General features: G+C 43.8%; 1 protein-coding gene across 3 annotated transcripts in view; it reads right to left on the reverse strand.

Annotated features, from left to right (window-relative positions):
- Positions 1-19,876, reverse strand: part of HSF2BP (heat shock transcription factor 2 binding protein) — an 86,862-nt gene that overhangs the window by 24,907 nt on the left and 42,079 nt on the right. For 2 of the 3 annotated variants that reach the window (XM_082624503.1, XM_082624502.1), the window contains exon 8: positions 15,841-15,944. In XM_082624503.1, the coding sequence (XP_082480629.1) occupies positions 15,841-15,944 (104 nt within the window). Of the gene's footprint in view, positions 1-9,933; positions 10,243-15,840; positions 15,945-19,876 lie in introns of those variants that run through there. The other variant, XM_082624504.1, reaches the window with a different exon arrangement.

Here is a 19,876-nt window from a genome sequence, read left to right on the forward strand (position 1 = left end):
ACCAAAATAATGCTTTTAATTATCCTGATGACATCCCAAGTTCCCAATTTTCACTTATTATTAAAAATGTGTTCAGCTGAACCACGTGAAACTGTCATTTTTATAGGTCCAAAATGGACAAATACTGGCAATTCCATGTGGCTCAGCCTAGCCCCAGCCCCACGCACTGTGCTGGTGCCCTGTGTCCATGGACGGACTAACTGAATCCCTGTAACCACCCCGAAGCAGATGTCACTGTCACCACTTTACAGGTGAAGAGTGGGAGCAGAGGCTGGTCAACGAATTTGCTCAAGATCAACAACTAATAAGTAGGATTTGCACCCCGAACCTACGACCGGCACTTCTGAACCACATGCAAAGAACTCTGCTAAGTCTTCACATTTTGTCAAGAGCAAAGCAGGTACGTTGATGCTGGCAGGGTACGCTTTCAAGGCAATGCAGATGTTACCTCCGACTATCACACCTTCTTTGTATCCCTTCATTCTGCGTATCGAGAAACTTGGAACTGATTTAGGAAATTCTACTGAATTTTTACTACAGAAACAGTGAGTCAGAATACTTAGCAAAAAATACAAAACGACAACTCAAACTGGCTTAAGCACTAATAACATTTATGATGTCATGTCAAGTCCATTATAGAGCTGGGCTCACTGGCTCAATCATGCCATCAAAGACCTGGGTCCCCTCTTCCCCTCACTCCACCCTGCACAGCGTCACTCTAAGGCTGGCGCACTCAATCACGCGGAGGTGCAAGCAGCATGCAGGGCTGCGTGCCTCCTTGTTTACATCCGGTGAGGGAAAAGCCTCTCCACCATCCTTGGGGTCTGGACGGGCCTAACGTAGCTCATGCATCCTCTTCCGGACCAGTGACCGTGGGCCGGAGGATGCCACGCACTGAGTGGAATAAGCCCTGAACCCTAAACCCATCACTGGCACGATGGTAGGATTGCCATGACCGCCTCAGACCACTAACCCTCAACCCTGCCGTACACATTAGAGTCACCGAGAAGGTGTGAAAACCTCGACATCTGGGTCCCAGTCAATTAAATTACAACCTCTATGGATGGGGACCCAAGCTTGAATATTAGGGCACAGGTAGGTTTGTGCGCGTGTACGTTCTCCTTTGTTTTCCACAAAGGCCCCTACTGGAGTTTAGAATCTCTCTCCTGGGGTCGTATGGTCCATGAAAGGGAGAGTGAAGCCCTGAGTAACAGATACGAGGGACACGACATGGGGTGCTGGATAAGTCACGCGCAGTGTCCAGAATACACAGACACACCCAGAGGAGTCACGGGAGAAAGGCAGAGTGGTTCCGACCCCAAGTGCTACAAAGCTCAGGAACTGCATCTCTCTCAGCACTGTGCAGTGCACAGTTTCACATCCTGTAAAACAGGGGTAATGATCTCTGACTGCTGTGATCTGATCCAACTGTAAGAGATGACCCAAGAACCCTGTGCCTTGCACGTAACGTAAGCAGAACTCTAACGGGCACCTTCCCAGGCTAAATGGGGGGAGGGGTCCCTGCCTTCTGTGCTGTTCCTGAGCTGAAGTCACGGTGGCCTCCTGGTGCCCTGGCATTGCCGCTGCTCTGCAGAAGCCTCTGTGGCCTGGTGGACATTCTGGCTGGGAGGGTCATGCAGGTAGGATTAGAAGATGCTCTGGTCGTGCACCTTCAAGTTCTAGCCAGGCTCTCTCCTGGAGCCATATGATCTTGAGACATGCAAGTTTTTCTCTATAATTTTACACTTAAAATGTTATATTTGTGTCCACAAAATATAGTCCAGCAAATATATGATAAACACTAACTTCCCAATTTTCACCTTCTAAAGGCTTTCTTTTGATTCCTGAATAAACTGGCTTCCAAGATGTTACATAACTCGTGTTATCAGTAGAGTGTGTTCACAGCTGGAACGTTTACAAATCATATGGGAAATTTCATTAGCTGAGGCTGAATAATCCTATAAAGAACAATAATCCTAAGCACTGGATCTTCCATCAGTGAAAAATACTTAATGATGTCTTTTCTTAAAGAATAATGCAGAATTCATACAGAAAGAATGATTATAAAAACTATTCTAATATTAGCAGACTATATTAAAACAAACCACCAAAAATGAAGCAAGTATCACATTTTAGTAACCTACTTTTATGCCAGAAAAGAACTCACCATTTAAAGATGAACTGCAAGAGAAAATAACTCCTTGCCCAAGAAAATGTTATGGTCACAGTGGGTTGTAAAGTAAGATATATTAATTCTTGGGGGGGGGGGGGTTGTTATTTTTTGTTGTTGTTGTTTTTTGGCCGAGCGCTCATCATGCAGGATTCTTGGTTCCCCGACCAGGGATGGAACCCGCGCCCCCGGCCCTGGAAGCGCTGAGCCTTAACCACCGGCCCTCCAGGGAAGTCCCTAATTCTTATTTTTAATTATTTCCTTTCTATGTGAAATTCAAAACCTGAAAATTAGGACCTGATGACCCTTAATACCCTTAATACCCACGCACGACGCCCCCCTTTCACTAACAAACTCCGCCCAAGCAGCATTACCCTGACCTCTGCTCCCGTTTCCCCAGCCCCTCCTTCAATCCCCTTTGTCCTTAATTCTGTACTCTACAGAAAATCTTTTCAAAGATCACCAAAGCCTTTTCTCCTTTCCTGTTTTCTTGATCTTCAACATATATCTGACACTATTAGACTCCTTTCTTCACAAATGACTATTTTCTCCTTTTATTTAATTTATAAACCATTTCCATTTACTGTTACACTAAATTCTCATGGCCTCCCTTTGAGGAAAGCAGAGACACATCTGCAGTTCTGCTTTGTAGATGACAAGCCTGATTGTCATATAATCTAAAGGACTCGCCCAGAACCACAAACCAGGAAACTGCCAGAGAGGGGCTAGGCCCACCTCTGCCCTCGCCCTGCTTCTCCTCACTCCCCCATGGCCCTGGGAGAGCCAGCTCGGCTGCATGACGGCCTCCACACTCCCAGTCCTCTGTTCTGTTACTTCTCTAACAATGACTCCCAGACCCACGCCTCTGGCCTAAAACATGGACTCCAAGCTTCTCATCTCCAATGACCTGTTGGATAGTTCTCTTCAGATATTTTCTTTTTTTTACTGTTACCCTGAACGGAGCATGTCCCACACCAAACTCATCTTTCCATATAAACTACCTCCCCTTTCTAAATTGTGACCATGAATTAATTATACCTCTATCAGACTAAATTTTCCATTGTTCTCAGCTTGTTGGATCTGACATATGTAAGCCAAATGTTTTCTGACATCCTTCAAGATATGAAGTAGTCATTTGACCACTCAATTCTATCAACAGCTAAAAATCAAACATCTAGACTGTGTTTCTGGTTAAAACTGTTACTTAAGGTTTGATTAATCAAAGAGAACAGGCCCCACAATATCCTGTGGGGAGGTTGACTTCTTTATCCTACTGGACCTGAAGGCCAAGTGTCAAGTCAATAATATTTGAGAGTTTTCCGTGTTTTTTTTTTTCTTTTTTTTGCGGTACGTGGGCCTCTCACTGTTGTGGCCTCTCCCGTTGCGGAGCACAGGCTCCGGACACGCAGGCTCAGCGGCCATGGCTCACGGGCCCAGCTGCTCCACGGCACATGGGATCTTCCCGGACCGGGGCACAGACCCGCGTCCCCTGCATCGGCAGTCAGACTCTCAACCACTGCGCCACCAGGGAAGCCCCATGGTTTTTTTTTTAAAGACAAATGCCACACCTGTTGCACTGACAATCTGAACACTGGGCTAATGCAAAGTATTAGGAGAAATATTTAACCAACATAATAAAGCAGTTACATTGAAAATCTTTGTAAATAACCATCTTAAATGTTTTGCTTTTTGATCACATGGTTATCATCATTGTTCACATAATAAAGACGTAGCTTACCAGAATCATAACCCTTGCAAGGCCACCTATTTGGGCCAATAGGAATGCTGAAGATACGTAACTAAACTTTCATCAGCATGCAAACCTCTCAGCCTTTCTCTGTGCCTATGATCCAAATATATATAACCAAATGCCAAATATTCTCTGTGATATAACCAAAGTCCAAATAAGAGCATTGCATCTCTGTGTGAGATGATGGACAGCTGCACACAAACTGAAGGGTTTCATTCATTCATTGGAGATGTGTTTTTGCGCACCTCCTACATGTTACAGGTGCTTGGGATCATCTGTGAGCCGAACGAGATCCCTGCCCTCTTGGAGCTTTCATTCCCGTGTGGAAGAGAGACAATAAACAACAAGCAGACCAACCAGGGGAATTACACAGCATGACAAAAGGTGACTGGTGCCACGGGAAAAGAGAAAGTGACACCACAGTGGGGTAGGGAGGTGTGAGTTAGAGGACGGAGGTACGCTGTCCTCACTGAAAGGAAAATGATGCTTAAACTAACTTTAGAAAAAGGAGAGGAGCTATTCACAGAAGATGCTGGAGTGACTCAAAATTTGAGAAAAAGCTAAACAACCCAGCTCTGGGAAGGGCAGGGTGACGCCAACTGCAAACTGGAGGATCCCTCTTTGCACCTTGTGTCAGCACTCTGACCTGGCTTCAGTGACCGGCAGCACAGATGAACTTCCCCCAGGTGGCCAGCCACATAGCCACAGGCAGCTCTCTATGGCCCAGACTGGGAAAAACACTCCTCTTCAGTAGCTCCAGCCAGAACACTCCTGGAGGACGACTCTGGTCTGGCTCAGGCCACGTGCCCTTCACTGAGATCGTCACCATGGCACCACCAGGCCCCAGGCTGACCAGTGGTCAGGGTAGAAGGCAGGAGCATGCCAAGCAGACCAAAGAACAGCCCCACAGAAACTGAGTCAAGGCTAACTTTCCTAGCCCAGGGTCCAATCACGCCACCAACAGTGAACTTGGGGACCCCACCTCTGCCTAGGCTGGTGACCAACCTGAGGAGTGTACAGAACAGGAGGTGTGTCCAGGCAATGTTGGGCCAGAGGTGGCCACTAACTTCTTGCAGGTCGTGGCAAAAAGACCCAGATGCTTGGGCAAAGTGGTGGGGATTCAGAAGATCCTCAGAGACCCAGTCAGCACCCAGTTCAGTGAAGAACTGGAAAGCAAATCCAGAACAGAGGCAGGAGACCACGGGGAAAGCTACAGAATGCATAAATGGCCTGAGGGAAACTGGACACCGTCTCCTAACAGATGTGGAGCAGCGCAGGGCGGCTCCTGCAGCAGGTGGAATGGAGACCACGGCCAAGGGCAAGGGGAGAGGCAGGCTTTCGACAACAGGAATTGCGTGAAAACCTAAGATATGGTTCCAACCAAAAGGAAATGTACGGTCCAGTTGGATATGACTGATATTTATGAAACAAGATACCAAGAAAATGTTAAATTAATATGTCTCTAAATAAAATGGGAAACCAAAGGAGACAGGGCTTGACGTGGGCTAGAGCAGCAGCAGAAAGCTCCTAAGAGGCATGACCCGAGCTGAGCCTGCAGAGACAGGAGAACGGCAAGGGCGGACCGAATGAGGCGGTGTTCAAAGTCGCTGGGTTTGATGACTTTGGACGCCTCATATAAGGGGGATGGTGCAGGATTTGTCTTTTTGTGACTGGCTTATTTCAGTCAACTACCTCGATGTCCTCAAGGTTCAACCACGTTGTGGCAGGTGTCAAACCGCCCTTCCTTTCTAAGGCTGAAAAATACTCCACTATACGTATAGACCACAGTTTCTTTATCCATTCATCTGTTGATGGACATTTAAGTTGCTTCCTTATCTTGACTATTGTGAATAAATGCTGCAGTAAACATGGGTATGCAAATATCTCCTCAAGATCCTTTTTTCAATTCTTTTTGGATATGTACCCAGGGATGGGATAAAATCTTTCACTCTTACTAGAAGTGTTTTAAAACACAGTTTTGGGCTTCCCTGGTGGCGCAGTGGTTGAGAGTCTGCCTGCCAATGCAGGGGACACGGGTTCGTGCCCCGGTCTGGGAAGATCCCACATGCCGTGGAGTGGCTGGGCCCGTGAGCCATGGCCGCTGAGCCTGCACGTCTGGAGGCTGTGCTCCGCAACGGGAGAGGCCACAGCAGTGAGAGGCCCGCGTACCGCAAAAAAAAAACCACAACAGTTTCAACAGAGAGCGCCTCTGAAACACCAGCCTTACCCATGAATCATACTGAGCCCATGGAAAGGTGGCCTCCACCAATATCTCTGGATTGAAGTTATGCATTGGGGTCATTTTCTCCCAGCTTTAAGAACTTCCTTTCTTGTAAAGAAGGTCTGCTAGCAATAAAACCTCTCAGTCTTTGCTTATCCAGGAATGTATTTTGCCTTCATTTTGAAGACTAGTTTAGCTGGACACAGAATTCTTGGTAGAAGGTCTTTTCTTTCAGAACTTTGGACACATCATCCCTCTGCTTTAGGACCACTGTTTCTGATGAGCAGTGAGCTGTCAACCTGTGGTTTCCTTGTACGTGTTTCACTGATTCCGAAATGTTCTCTTGGTCCTAAGTTTTAACAGTGTGACTGTGACATGTCTACATGTAGATCTTTTTGTTTATCCTACTTGAAGCTCACATATCTTCTTGGATATATGGATTGTTTTTCATCAAAGTTAAGATGTTTTCAGATGTTCTCTTTTCAAATATTTTTTCTGCCCCTTTCTCTCAAGTATTTCCTTCAGGGACTCACACTGTGCTTATGTTGGTATGCTTGATGATGTCCCAGAGGTCTCTGAGCTTTGTTCATTTTCCATCTTCCTCTTTTGTTTCTGTTGTTCAGAGCAGATAATCTCTAGCTAGCGTTAAGTTTGCTGATTCTTCCCACCAGCTCAAATCTGCTGTTGAGCCTACCCAGGGTTGTTCCCATTTCTTAAGTTCTTATGTAGATGTTCAGCTCATTCATTTTCTACTTTCTTCTTTAAATTGATAAACTTTCTACTAAATACTGATTTAAATGTATTTCACCATTTTTGATACGTAATATTTTCATTATGCAGTTCAAAACATCTGATTTCTATTATGAGTTCTTCTTTTACTCATGGGCTACTTAATTTCTACACGCAGGATTTTACTAATTCTCTTTTTGTTATTAATTTCCACCTTCACTGTATTGTGGTCAAAGAAGATACCCCATACGATTCTTATCATCTGAAACGTGAGACTTGCTTCAAACCCCAGAAAATGATCACTTTCATAAATTTTCCATGTGTAACTGCAACAAGTATACAGTTGGAGTCTTCTGTGCATCCAGTGGGGCAGATTGGTTAGTTGTGTTTTTCAAACCATTCATATCCTTATTGAGTGTTTGTTCTTTTTTAGTTATCAAGTATCGAGTGAAGTGGGTTAAAATGTCCCTGATCATGGGGGATTTATGAATTCCTTCTTATGCTGTTTTTAGTTGTTTCATTTTTGAGACTATATTAAGAAGTGTTTATATAAGTTCAAAATGTTATATCCTGGTGATACAGAATCTGGTGATGAGAATCTGCCTAGTATGTTTTCCTTTTATTCTCAACCTTTATGTATTCTTATGTTTTAAATGAATCTCTTATAAACAACATATAACTGGATGACTACTTTAAATCCAGTCTGACATGACTATCTCTTAATTGGGTCATTTGGTCCATTTATAGTTGTAACTGCACATATTTTTGGATTTATTGCTTCCATCTTATTTTTTCATTTTTTCTCTCTTTCTTGCCATCTTTTGAATTATTTTTCACATTGCATTTTATCCTGTATTAACGTTATAGGCATAGAGTCTATTTCTATTATCTCCACGTGATCCTAGAAACTTTCACCTGCATACTGTCAAGGTCTGAAATTAGCCACTGTTTCGGCTCTCGGTTTTGAACAGGGCTGGACCTCACAATGCTGCCGCTCTGCCTATCCTCCTCCCATGCACATGCTATTACTCTGCTCTTGGTATTCTACTGTTTGGGTCTTCTGTTCGTCAGTGTTTATTTTGACTTATTGATACATATGCTACCGTCTCTGATCATTGTTCTCACTTGCATCTCACACTTTCCATCCAAGATCAAGCTCCTCCTGAAGTGTGTATATATGTATATATGTATGTGTGTATATATATATATACACCCTTTAGAAGCTCCTACTGGGAAGGTCTATTGGTGACAGACTCTCTCAGTTCTTGTTTGTCTGAAATGTCTTTATTTCACCCTTGCTCTGAAAGCTATTTGTTGGCGGGGGGAAGAAGCATACAAATTCGTGTTCACAGTTATTTTCTCTCCGTGCTAAGATACTGCACTGTTGCTGTGAAGGGGTCAACTGTCAGTCTAAGTGTCAATCCTCTGAAGGTATACATCTTTTCTGTCTGCCTGCCTCTAAGACCTCCTCTCTCTAATGTTCTGGTTTTCAATACAGTGTGTCTTAGTGCAGATTCCTTGTCCTTCATCCTGCTCACAATCAGGTGGACTTCTCAGATTCAGTGTACACAAGGTGGGGAGCTCCTCCGTCATGACCTCTTCAAACGCTGCGGCTGTCTCCCTCACTCTCCCCTCGCTTCCCGGAACGCTGATACGTCCAGGGCTCAGTCTCTCCTCTGTGTCTCCTGCCCACTCCAATTTTCCATCTCTGTCTCTCTGTGCTTCATTCTGGATAATTTCTTCAGAACTGTCTGCCTCAATCTAATTATCCCTTCAACTGTGTCTAATCTGCTGTTAAAGCTGTCTAATAAATTTATAATTGCAATCATTATATTGTTCACTTCCAGAAATATTATTCGACCCTTTTTCAGATCTGCCCAGTCACTTTCACAATCTCTCACTCTTTACTCATATATTAATCCCTTCTTTTATTTCTTTAAACACAGTTAACATACTTATTTTATACTGATTTGATAACTCTTAGATCTGAAATCTTCTTTAGGGTCTATGTCATGTTATTTCACTAATGATACTTCCCATGCTTTTTGTAACTCTTAATATGTGAGCTCTGACTCTTGGAACCTTATCTGTATGAACCGGTTGAAGTCAAAGAATCCTCCAGAAAGGATGTGCATTGTTCTCTAAACAAGGACCGCCTGGGTGGTTTGAATTCAGGCTTCGAAGCTGCATGAAAACCAGTCTACAGTGATTAATTCTCAGAGGACATTTTTCCTCCACTACAGCCTATGGTTATTCTCAGAAGAGGTTTTCCCCCACTGTGTTCAGTCCCTAAGGTCACACAGGCCGCCTTCCTGGAGTCTGCAAGGGCAGGCAGAGTACCTTCAGTCTACCCTGACAATGCTGGTAAGTACCTTTGGGAGTCCCCTACCCAGCTACTCATTTAGGGTGGTAACTGAGCTTTGTTTCCTGTCCCCACACCCTGTTAGGACACGGAAACTAAAGGTCATCTTGACAAATGCCTTCAGAACAGGAGTTAGCTCAGGTCTCTGTTAACCTGTCTGGCATCTCACTTTCACTTGGCTTTTGTGCTCTGGGTGTAATTACTATTTTTCTAGCTCAAAGGAGGATTTTTAAAGTGTTTTTTATATCTAACCAGACGTTTTGACTGTTTTCAGTAAGGAGACTTGTCCAGGATCTATGCCATCACACCCCTGCCTCCCAATTCATGGTCTACAAGGATGGACTGATGGGAGATCTGCAGGAGGTGACTTGAAGTTTTTAAACAGAAGATGAGGGAGGCCCAAACCTGGTGGCAGTGGCAGACTGTGGTCAGACTGTGGATGTATTTTGAAAGCAGGGCCATCTGAATTTCCTTACAGACTGCACGTGGGTATCAGAGTAGAAGGAGACAAGGATCACTCCAAGGTCTTTACAGGCCTGAGAAACTGGAAAAATAGAGTTGCCATCAACTAAGACTGGGAAGGCCGTGAGTAGAGTTAAATGGAGGAAGATTAGGAATTTAGTCTGAACACACTGAGTTTGAATGTCTATTAGATGTCCACGTGGAGACGTCAAGTAGATAATCGGATATAGGAGTCTGGAGTTCAGGAGAGAGGTCTGGGCTGAAGATATTAATACAAATTGGGCAGAACATCAATGTTTCATATTACTTAGATAAACCAAATAAATGTAAGGTGGGAAGCAAATGCCTATATGTCTGTTCAACATTGTAGACATGAGTAGGAAGTGCAGCACTGAAAAGTTACAGGTTGATCTGAACACCAGTCTGCAGTAATGGCTACATGACATACGGCCGACGTCCTCCCAGAACGCTCCGTCCTCATCCGCTATTGGCTAGGGTTCCACGCCAGTTCTTCGGCTTGAGAGGAATGTGAAGAATTTGGAGAAAGCCTGGGAAAAAGCCAGCCACACAGTTGAATAAAGGGAAGGAAAACGAAACCCAGCAAAGGTTAAAGGAAATGAGATTATTTAGTCAGGGATGATTAACAGCAACTGGCCCTGTACTCTGGATGAAAGAAGTCCGGATACTTGAAAGCAACTTGCCACCTTTAGGTCAAAGGAATTAAAAGGAAATGAGCTTTCATTGTGGCATAGAAGATTTAGATTATAAATAAAAAGCAAAACTAACACCTCTTTAACACCTAGTATGTTAGGTATTGGCCCAGGCACTACTGCATTTTCATATACACGAAGACCCTTGAGGTAGAAATCCCCATTTTGCAGAGCAGAAAAGAGGGATCCTAAAAGGTAAGTTCCCAAGTAGACAAGCTGTAATTTCAATCTGGGTCTAATGAATCCAAAGTCCATGTTCTCTAAAACATATCAAATTTCCTAACATGAAAACTGACAAATGTAGGAACCAATTATTGAAAGAAGTAATGGAGTCTTTTTTCCTAGATCTTTTAAAAGTTAAGAGAGATTCTTATTTTCTAGTATATTTTCATAAAGCAGATCTACCTAAAAGCAAGAATAAGCCAGTTTTTAAATTCTCTTAGTCCTAAGCAGTTATGACAGTCGAGAATTATGAAAACAATCACACCACCACCGCCAGGCACCAAGATGAACATACTTTTTTCAGAGAACTACTTTTGTTTCTATTTTCCTATTCTATAATAAAATATATATTCACCTTCCTAAAAGACACACCAAATTCGATAACAAATTTCAATTTTTAAGTTAAATTAATTCCATAGATAAATCAGGGGACAAACATGCTGGGCTTGACAGACCTTGTCTTTATTTGACTATGATAGCAAATAACATCAATTAAGATGACCTTTCAAAAGATTTATTAGGCTTTGGGCTGTGCACATTGTCAAAAGAACCAGTAACTGTCTTCATGAGCAAGAAAGCCTGATGGCCCCGGGGCAAAAAGTGGCATTAAGGCAACTTTACCCCAGCCCCCACTGTACAGGACCCGAAGTTCAAGCAGGAACAGTCCACCCTGGTCAAAGCACGCCACCTCTGGTGAGGGTCAGGAACCGACACTCTTGGGTTGCTGGCAACCTAGAGAGCTGCCTAAATTAAAATGAAACTGTAAGGACTGTCACTCGGCCCTGGAACACTTCTGGAGCACCAGAGCTAGAAAAGGCCCTAGAGAACATTCAGCCTAAGGCCCTCTTTTTATGCGAAAGTAAACAACTGGCAAAAGGTGCTGGAGGATCACTGGCTGCAAGCTAGCAGAGAGGGGCGTAAGGTTTCAGGACATCTATCTCTAAGGCTGAGACTCGCCACACCAGGAGACAAGGAAAGGAGAGAGGTCACCGGGAACTTAGCATCCATCTCAGAGGCACTTCCTGTGGAGTGGAGGTCCACAGAGTGGCTGGGAGAAGGGACCTAGAACCCAACTGCCCGGACTTCCACCCAGAAACTGTATGACATCGAGGAAGTCACTTCATCCCTGCGTGCTCCAGTTTCCTCGTATATAAAACATAAATCGTAATATTTGCCTTATAAGGGTATTTAGAGAAGTAAATCTGTAAATACACATTGCCTGGCACTCCAGGAGTGTTAGGGACCCTTATTTAATTATCCTCGCCCTCTCCCCACCCCCGCCCCCACCGACTGACACCATCTGCTGGCACGTGGCCCACAGCGACCAGCCGGGATAGCTACCCACCTCTAGCCCAAGACCCACCTCTGATTCCATGGGTTCCTTGGTTCACGTTCTCAAGAGAAAAACGCTGTCTGGTCAAATACCTAGCCCTCGTGGGCAGGAGGCCTCCTAAAATACAAACACAGCCCTCTCGGCCACCTCCTTACAGCTTTGGAGGATCTGGGGTTTTACCCTACTTGCAAGTTAAGAAGCCAGCGTGCGAGAGTCTCACGGATGCTGGCAGGAGAGACAACACCCCTGTGTCCAAGGCAAAGAACAGTATTCCTCCACGGCAACGGCCATATCCAGAGGGTCAGCACAGTTCACTGAGACCCAATTCTACAGGGCCAGGCATACGCCATGGGCTGCATTGCAGAAGAGAAACCCCAAGCTCAGGGAACCCAAATCGTTCATAATGGGAGTAATCCTGCCAGACCTTTTCCCCAGAGGGAAGCATTATCCCTATTGCGTGAGTGTCAACAAACCCACCCTTTGTTCTGGGGAGAGACAGTATCTCTACCTTCACGGGGATTTACTACATCAGCAGCCTTGAAAAGAAGCCAGAAACAAAGGAGGCCAGTTCCTCTGCGCTCCCAACAACATCTAAATAAATGGACACACATATACTATTCCATTGACTGGGAGACTCGGTATTGCTCAAATGTCAATTCTCCCCAAGACGAACTGCTGATTCAACACAATCCTAATAAAAATCCCAACAGGATTTTTTGTCGCTGTCAGAAAGTGACAAGCTGATCCTCAAATTCGTATGGAAATGCAAAGGACTTAGAAAGAGTCAAAACAACTTTGAAAAATAAGAACAAAGTCGGAGGATTTACACTACCTGACTTTAAGATTTATTATAAAGTATGGTATTGGCATAATGCTACAAAAATGGATCCACAGAACAAACGAATAGAGTCCAAAAACTACACCCTCTCATATAATGTCATTTGATTTTCAACAAAGGTCCAAGGGCAATTCTGTGGAGAAAGGAGAGTCTTCCAAACAAATGGTGTTAGATCAACTAGGCGGCTTTATGCAAAAAAAAAAAAAACCTCAAAAACAAAAAAACTTTGAGTCATACCACTCAACATATATAAATATTAACTCAAAATGGATCACAGACCTAAATGTAAAATGCAAAACTACAAAACTAATAGAAGAAAACACATTTAAAAAATCCGTGGGGCAAAAATTTCTATACCAAAGGCATGATTCGTAGAAGAAAAAGAACAATAAATTAAACCTCACCAAAAAAATTAAGAACTTCTGTTCTTTAAAGATGCTCTTAAGAGAATGAAAAGACAAGCAACAAACTGAGAGCAATTATTTGCAAACTACATATCTGACAAAGGATTTGTATGCAGAATATACAAAGAACCTCAATACTCCATTGAAACAACCCAATTTTTTTTTTATACAGCAGGTTCTTATTAGTCATCCATTTTATACACATCAGTGTATACATGTCAATCCCAATCGCCCAATTCATCCCACCACCACCACCTCCCCCCGCCGCTTTCCCCCCTTGGTGTCCATACGTTTGTTCTCTACATCTGTGTCTCTATTTCTGCCCTGCAAACTGGTTCATCTGTACCATTTTTCTAGGTTCCACATACATGCGTTAATATTCGATATTTTTTTTCTCCTTCTGACTTACTTCACTCTGTATGACAGTCTCTAGATTCATCCATGTCTCTACAAATGACCCAATTTTGTTCCTTTTTATGGCTGAGTAATAACCCAATTTTTTTTAATGGGCAAAAAGGTGTGAACAGACATTTAATCATAGAAGATATATGGATGGGCAAATAAACACAGGAAAAAATGCTCAACATCATTAGTCATAACATAAATGCAAAGTAAGACCAAAGTGAGTGAGGTATATCACACCACTCCCGGAATATCTAAAATTAAAAAGAAGGACCATGCCGAACACTGACGAGGATATGCACAACTGAGGCGGTAACCCTCTGCTGGGGCGGGGGCTGGGGGATGCAAAGCGGTGGCACCACTCTGCAGCACAGCTTGGCAGTGCCACAGAAACACCTATTACACGAGCCAGACAGTCCACTCCCAGGTGCTGACCCCAGAGAAATGAAAGCCGGTGTCCAGGCAAAAACATACAAGAATGTTCACAGCAGCTTTATTTATAAGAGCGAAAACTTGGAGACAACCCAAATGTCCATCAACAGCCGAATACATAAAGCAATTGCAGCCTCTCCACATAACAGAATACTATTTAGTAATAAAAAGGAATCAACTATTAATACACACAGTATGGATAGATCTCAAAATAATTATGCTGAGTGAAAGAAGAGAGGCAAAAAAGAATACACAGTGCATGGTTCCATTTATATAAACCTGTAGAAAAAGAAAACTAACCTGTAATACAGAAAGGAGGCAAGCGATTTTCTGGGAAGAGGGGAATAGAGGGACGGCAAGGAGGGATCCAAGAAGTACAAGGTACCCCTCGAGAGTGACAGGTATGCTCATTATCTTGATTGTGATGATGATTTTACGGGTGTATAACTTACGTCAAAACTTATCAGTTGTTTGCCTTAAATGTGTGCAGTTTATTCCATGTCAATTATACCTCAAAAAACCTGTTACAAAAAATAAGCATTTACCACCAGATGGAACTGAAGCTCAAAAACAGAGATGGATCTGAATTACAAAAAAATAAGGAAAGGTAATTTTTTTGCACACTTGAGTGAAATATGTTCCTATTGAAGACATGGTATTAAAAAGTATGATGGGGCCTCCCTGGTGGCGCAGTGGTTGAGAGTCCGCCTGCCGATGCAGGGGACACGGGTTCGTGCCCCGGTCTGGGAGGATCCCATATGCCGCGGAGCGGCTGGGCCCGTGAGCCATGGCCGCTGAGCCTGCGCATCCGGAGCCTGCGCGTCCGGAGCCTGTGCTTCGCAACGGGAGAGGCCACAGCAGTGAGAGGCCCGCATACCGCAAAAAGAAAAAAAAAAAAATAAAAAAAATAAAAAGTATGATGAACAGGACTTCCCTGGTGGCGCAGTGGTTAAGAATCCACCTGCCAATGCAGGGCACACAGGTTCGATCCCTGATCCAGGAAGATCCCACATGTCACGGAGCAACTAAGCCCATGAGCCACAACTACTGAGCCTACGCTCTAGAACCTGTGAGCCACAACTACTGAGCCTGCATGCCACAACTACTGAGCCCGCGTGCCTAGAGCCCGTGCTCCGCAACAAGAGAAGCCACCACAATGAGAAGCCCGTGCATCGCAACGAAGAGTAGCCCCTGCTCGCCACAACCAGAGAAAGCTCGCGTGCAGCAATGAAGACCCAACGCAGCCAAAAATAAACAAATAAATTTATTTTTTAAAAAAAGTATGATGAACAGATTGCGACAAAATTTTAGGTTAAATTGGTGGTTAGGGAGAAAAGCCGGAGAAACAGTAAAGACAGCTTTTTATTCCAAAGAAAACAAAAAAGCACATCAGATGGATAGAGCGACAGACAGACGGAACTTCAGAGCTGCAGTCTCTCAGATTTTTCCCCCACGTTGCTTAACGACGGGATTTCCCTGTGCCTGATGTTCAGAGCCACAGACAGCATACATGGTGCTGTGTCGTTCACAGTGAGAGGGACACAGGTTAAAGCCACTTACTAGCTCTTTTATTAGGTAAGGTTTCTGTGTGTCACAGAATCATAACTAAATTGAAAGCCATGCTTCAGAAACAGAGCTAGAAATAACGTAGCATACCAGTGAGTTTTCTATAATGTGAAATCTGTTTTTCGGAAGGCATGAGAACACCTTGGGATGAACAACCCTCATCTCTAATACTTTACGACCTCCTCCTGCCACAGGGGGACACGTGTACAAGGAGACACACAGGTAAAGCCCATCCTTACCGCTCAGAAGCCACCACAACAAAGGGATGAATCCTGGACTCTCACTAATGTACTTCAAGCCTTTCAAATTGATGCTCACGTTGTACAGGGACATCAGCATTAACCTGAAATGTAAAAGAAAATGGTGTTGACATGCTGCCCCTCCATACTGCGTCACCCTAAATATATCTCCTGGTTCATAGGACCTTAACATATTTAGGGGTGCCCTTAGACTTCAGATGTCCAACTCTAACACAATCTGGATGACAGGTATAGTAAGCAGAAGTATGTGAAATACTATTTGTCTCTGTGAGGCTACCTGAAAATGGGAAACTTCAGCAATACTGCCACGTGACACCACCTCTTATAAGCTCACATTATCAAGAGACACATATGCAAAGCGGGCACAGGGAACCTCAAAACCATATTTATTGAGTAATCTCTTTTAGTACCAATCCTGCATTTATATACAGATAACCCTCCATTCATAAGTATACTGTACTCTAAAAGTTCAATTCACTGTTTAAAATTTAATCCTACCTTTCACTCAATGAATGTTACCCATGATGTCTGGGTGGCCAGGTCAGGCCATACAATCCTGTTTAATCCACAGCAAAGGGATGGAGAGCACCACAATCCAACCATCCCTAACAACCAACAATCCTAGTGACCTGGAGTTAAACAGGGTTTTACAAGTGGTCTTGGGAACTGACCACAACTAGTAATACAGAGTGGAATATTATTAAAAACTGGAAAACGATAGGACTGGTTTCTGATAATACTGCTGAATACAGAGACCCCCCCCCAAACTTCATACTGTACAGTAATAGAAAAGGCTACACAAATATTTTGCAAAGTCTTGGAAAAAATGAATGACCTTGTAAGAAATGAAGGGAAAACATCTCTAATCAGGAACTTAGTGAGAGCTCAAATTCAGAAAGGTGAGCCCTAAAGATGACAGATTCCAGAGACACAGAATGTCGGTGTTAGTGCCTTTGTGCAGAGGGACAGAAAGAAAAGTCTCAGAACAACACAAGACAGGACTTCAGAGCACAGACCCCTTCAGAAAACCAGGAAAGAGTGACCTGTCAAGCTTGGCATGAATGCATACTTTTTGTATGGCCTGAAAATCCACAAGCCAATAATTTTAAGAAGAAAGTAGACCTGGGATGGGAGGTGCTCCAGCCACCCGGCCACAAGAAACATTCTCTTAAAGGAAAGGACCTCAACTGGGTCCTCAAAGAATTCTCACAAATACAGTGCTAACAATTTTAAGTTCATAATAAAAATCACAAAACACATGAAAAGTAAGACCTTAAAGTAACAGCACAAAGAACCAATGACAGAGTCAGCATAAAAAAAAAATTATCAGATACTACAAGTATCAATTACCAAATAGAAAACAGCTATGTTTAACAGGTATAAATAATTCAAAAAATAAATTGAAAACATCATCAAGGAGCTACTGAGTATTATAAATAACCAGGCAGCTCAAAAAAGAACCTAGAAGAACTTACAAGAATGAAAACTTTAATAATCAAACTGTAAAACTCAAGGGTAATTAACACCTGGGAAAGGAGAAATACTAAACAGGAAAGAGAGCTAAAGAAGGGCTTCCCTGGTTGCACAGTGGTTAAGAATTGCCTGCCAATGCAGGGGACACGGGTTTGAGCCCTGGTCCGGGAAGATCTCACATGCCGCGGAGCAACTAAGCCCGTGTGCCACAACTTCTGAGCCTGTGCTCTAGAGCCCACGAGTCACAACTCTTGAGCTCACAAGCCACGACTCCTGAAGCCCAGGCGCCTACAGCCCATGCTCTGCAACAAGAGAAGCCGCCGCAATGAGAAGCCCACACACCGCAACGAAGAGTAGCTCCCGCTCGCTGCAACTAGAGAAAGCCCACGCGCAGCAACGAAGACCCAATGCAGCCAAAAAAGAATAAATTAAATAAAACTTTTTAAAAAGTGAGCTAAAGAAATTGCAGCAAATGGAGCAAAGCTAGGGAGGAGGAAGCCCAGAAAGGCAGCTACCAGACAAGGGGAGCACTAGCGAGCATGCAGAATCTGCCCAGGCTGCAGCCGGCTCTGACCCGGCCACTGGACGAGGCAGACACTACGAAGCCCAGTGGAGAGTGAGAGGAAACCACGGAACGAGGTACAGATCTGGCACTGACCACCTCAGGGGGGCCAGGGTTTAGGAGTCAGGAAGAGCTAACTGCCTGTCAGGACAAACACCAGTTCTCTTCAGGAAAAGGTACCAGAGCCCAGAGCCCACAGCCCATCTCCTGCAGTGTCCTATGCGTGCACAACTGAACATTTAACCAGCAGGGCCGGAGAGGGTGAGGAGAACAAGGCACTTGCTTTGGTTGCAAATTTAAGGGGTGCCAAAAAAGCTTAGCAACCAAGGTTTTTAAAATATATTGTAATGCAACTTTTTAAAATCAGAACTACTGCAAAAATTCCATAATAAGCAATATATCAAAATTTAAAATCAAGATGGGATCAGTAACAGTACCATGCCAAGACTTATTAGAGCCTGAGGCAAAAGGAAAATCAATAAAAGCAATTCAGTCCATTAAGAAGGGATCAATTAAATTATGGTACACACATACATGCATGCCACAGAAAATGTTTATTACAGTTTTCTGTCAAAATAGCTGGTTTCAGGCTTCCCTGGTGGCACAGTGGTTGAGAGTCCGCCTGCCGATGCAGGGGACACGGGTTCGTGCCCCGGTCCGGGAAGATCCCACATGCCGCGGAGCGGCTGGGCCCGTGAGCCATGGCCGCTGAGCCTGCGCGTCCGGAGCCTGTGCTCCGCAACGGGAGAGACCACAACAGTGAGAGGCCCGCGTACCGCAAAATAAATAAATAAATAAATAAAAATTTAAAAAAATTTAAAAAAATAGCTGGTTTCCCCACTAAGCTTTGTTTGTCAAAAGCAAGCTCCACGGCTGATTTGCCTTTACAGACACATAGGCTGGTACAGTACCTGGGACATGATACACGCTCGGGCTCAATATGGAAAGTGACGCAGCTCCCAGCGACTGGGAGCCTCAGCAGGGCAGCGTGCGGAGACGGTCTGGCTCTCCTCCCATTTCCATGGCATTTTCAAAGTCAAGGCAATGCTACCATCCAAGAAGATAACACCAGACTAGCACCCTTGAGAACAGTAATGCCCAAGTCTCAAATTACGATTTTCAACCTCCCCACGGGCCACAAAATGAGCCAAAATTACAGATGTTTTCAAGTTTTCCTGACAATTTTTACAGATATCCAAAATCTATGCACTAGTAACCATTTAATGAGTTATTAAGGGATGTTCAAATATCGTATTCATGAGGAAAATTCAACACATTAACTAGAATTTTCTGAGATCTCTAATCCAGGATCTCAAGAAGAGAAAAGTTCAGATCACCAACACAGATAGTTGGAATTCCTTAAAATTCAATGTATTTCCTATGCTGCTTTCAGGCTACAACAACAGGAGTGAGTCACTGCAACAGAGATCGCATGGCCCACAGAGCCTAAAATATTCTATGTGGCCCTTTAGAGGAAAGCTTGCCAACCCCTGCTTTAGAGAATGAAAAGAAAATAAGCCAATCTTCTCTAGATTTTAAGAGGCAAAGTTAATATCTGGGTGATGACTGAAATATGGGGCAAACCCCAGATAATATGTCTAGTTGAAATTCTTCATTGACTGCTGTTTAACTTTGAGGTGGCAAAAACACAAATTGACAAATGTCTCTAAAATTTCATATTTGGTCACAATCAGCCAACCTTAAGAAGCTAAAATGAGGGACTTCCCTGGTGGTCCAATGGGTAAGACTCTGCGCTCCCAATGCAGGGGGTCCGGGTTTGATCCCTGGTCGGGAAACTAGATCCCACATGCTGCAACTAAGATCCCGTGTGCCACAACTAAAACCCGGCGCAGCCACAATAAATAAATATATAAAAAAAAAAGAAGTTAAAATGGAACAAAAGTAATTGCCACGGCCATGGTGCCACCTGACCTCGTGTTACTGCCAGGCTACATCTTTCGGAAGACCAGAGAATCCTCC

The sequence above is a fragment of the Mesoplodon mirus genome (genome assembly GCF_964341445.2).
Source record: "Mesoplodon mirus genome assembly, chromosome: 6".
NCBI classification, from domain to species: Eukaryota; Metazoa; Chordata; class Mammalia; order Artiodactyla; family Ziphiidae; genus Mesoplodon; species Mesoplodon mirus.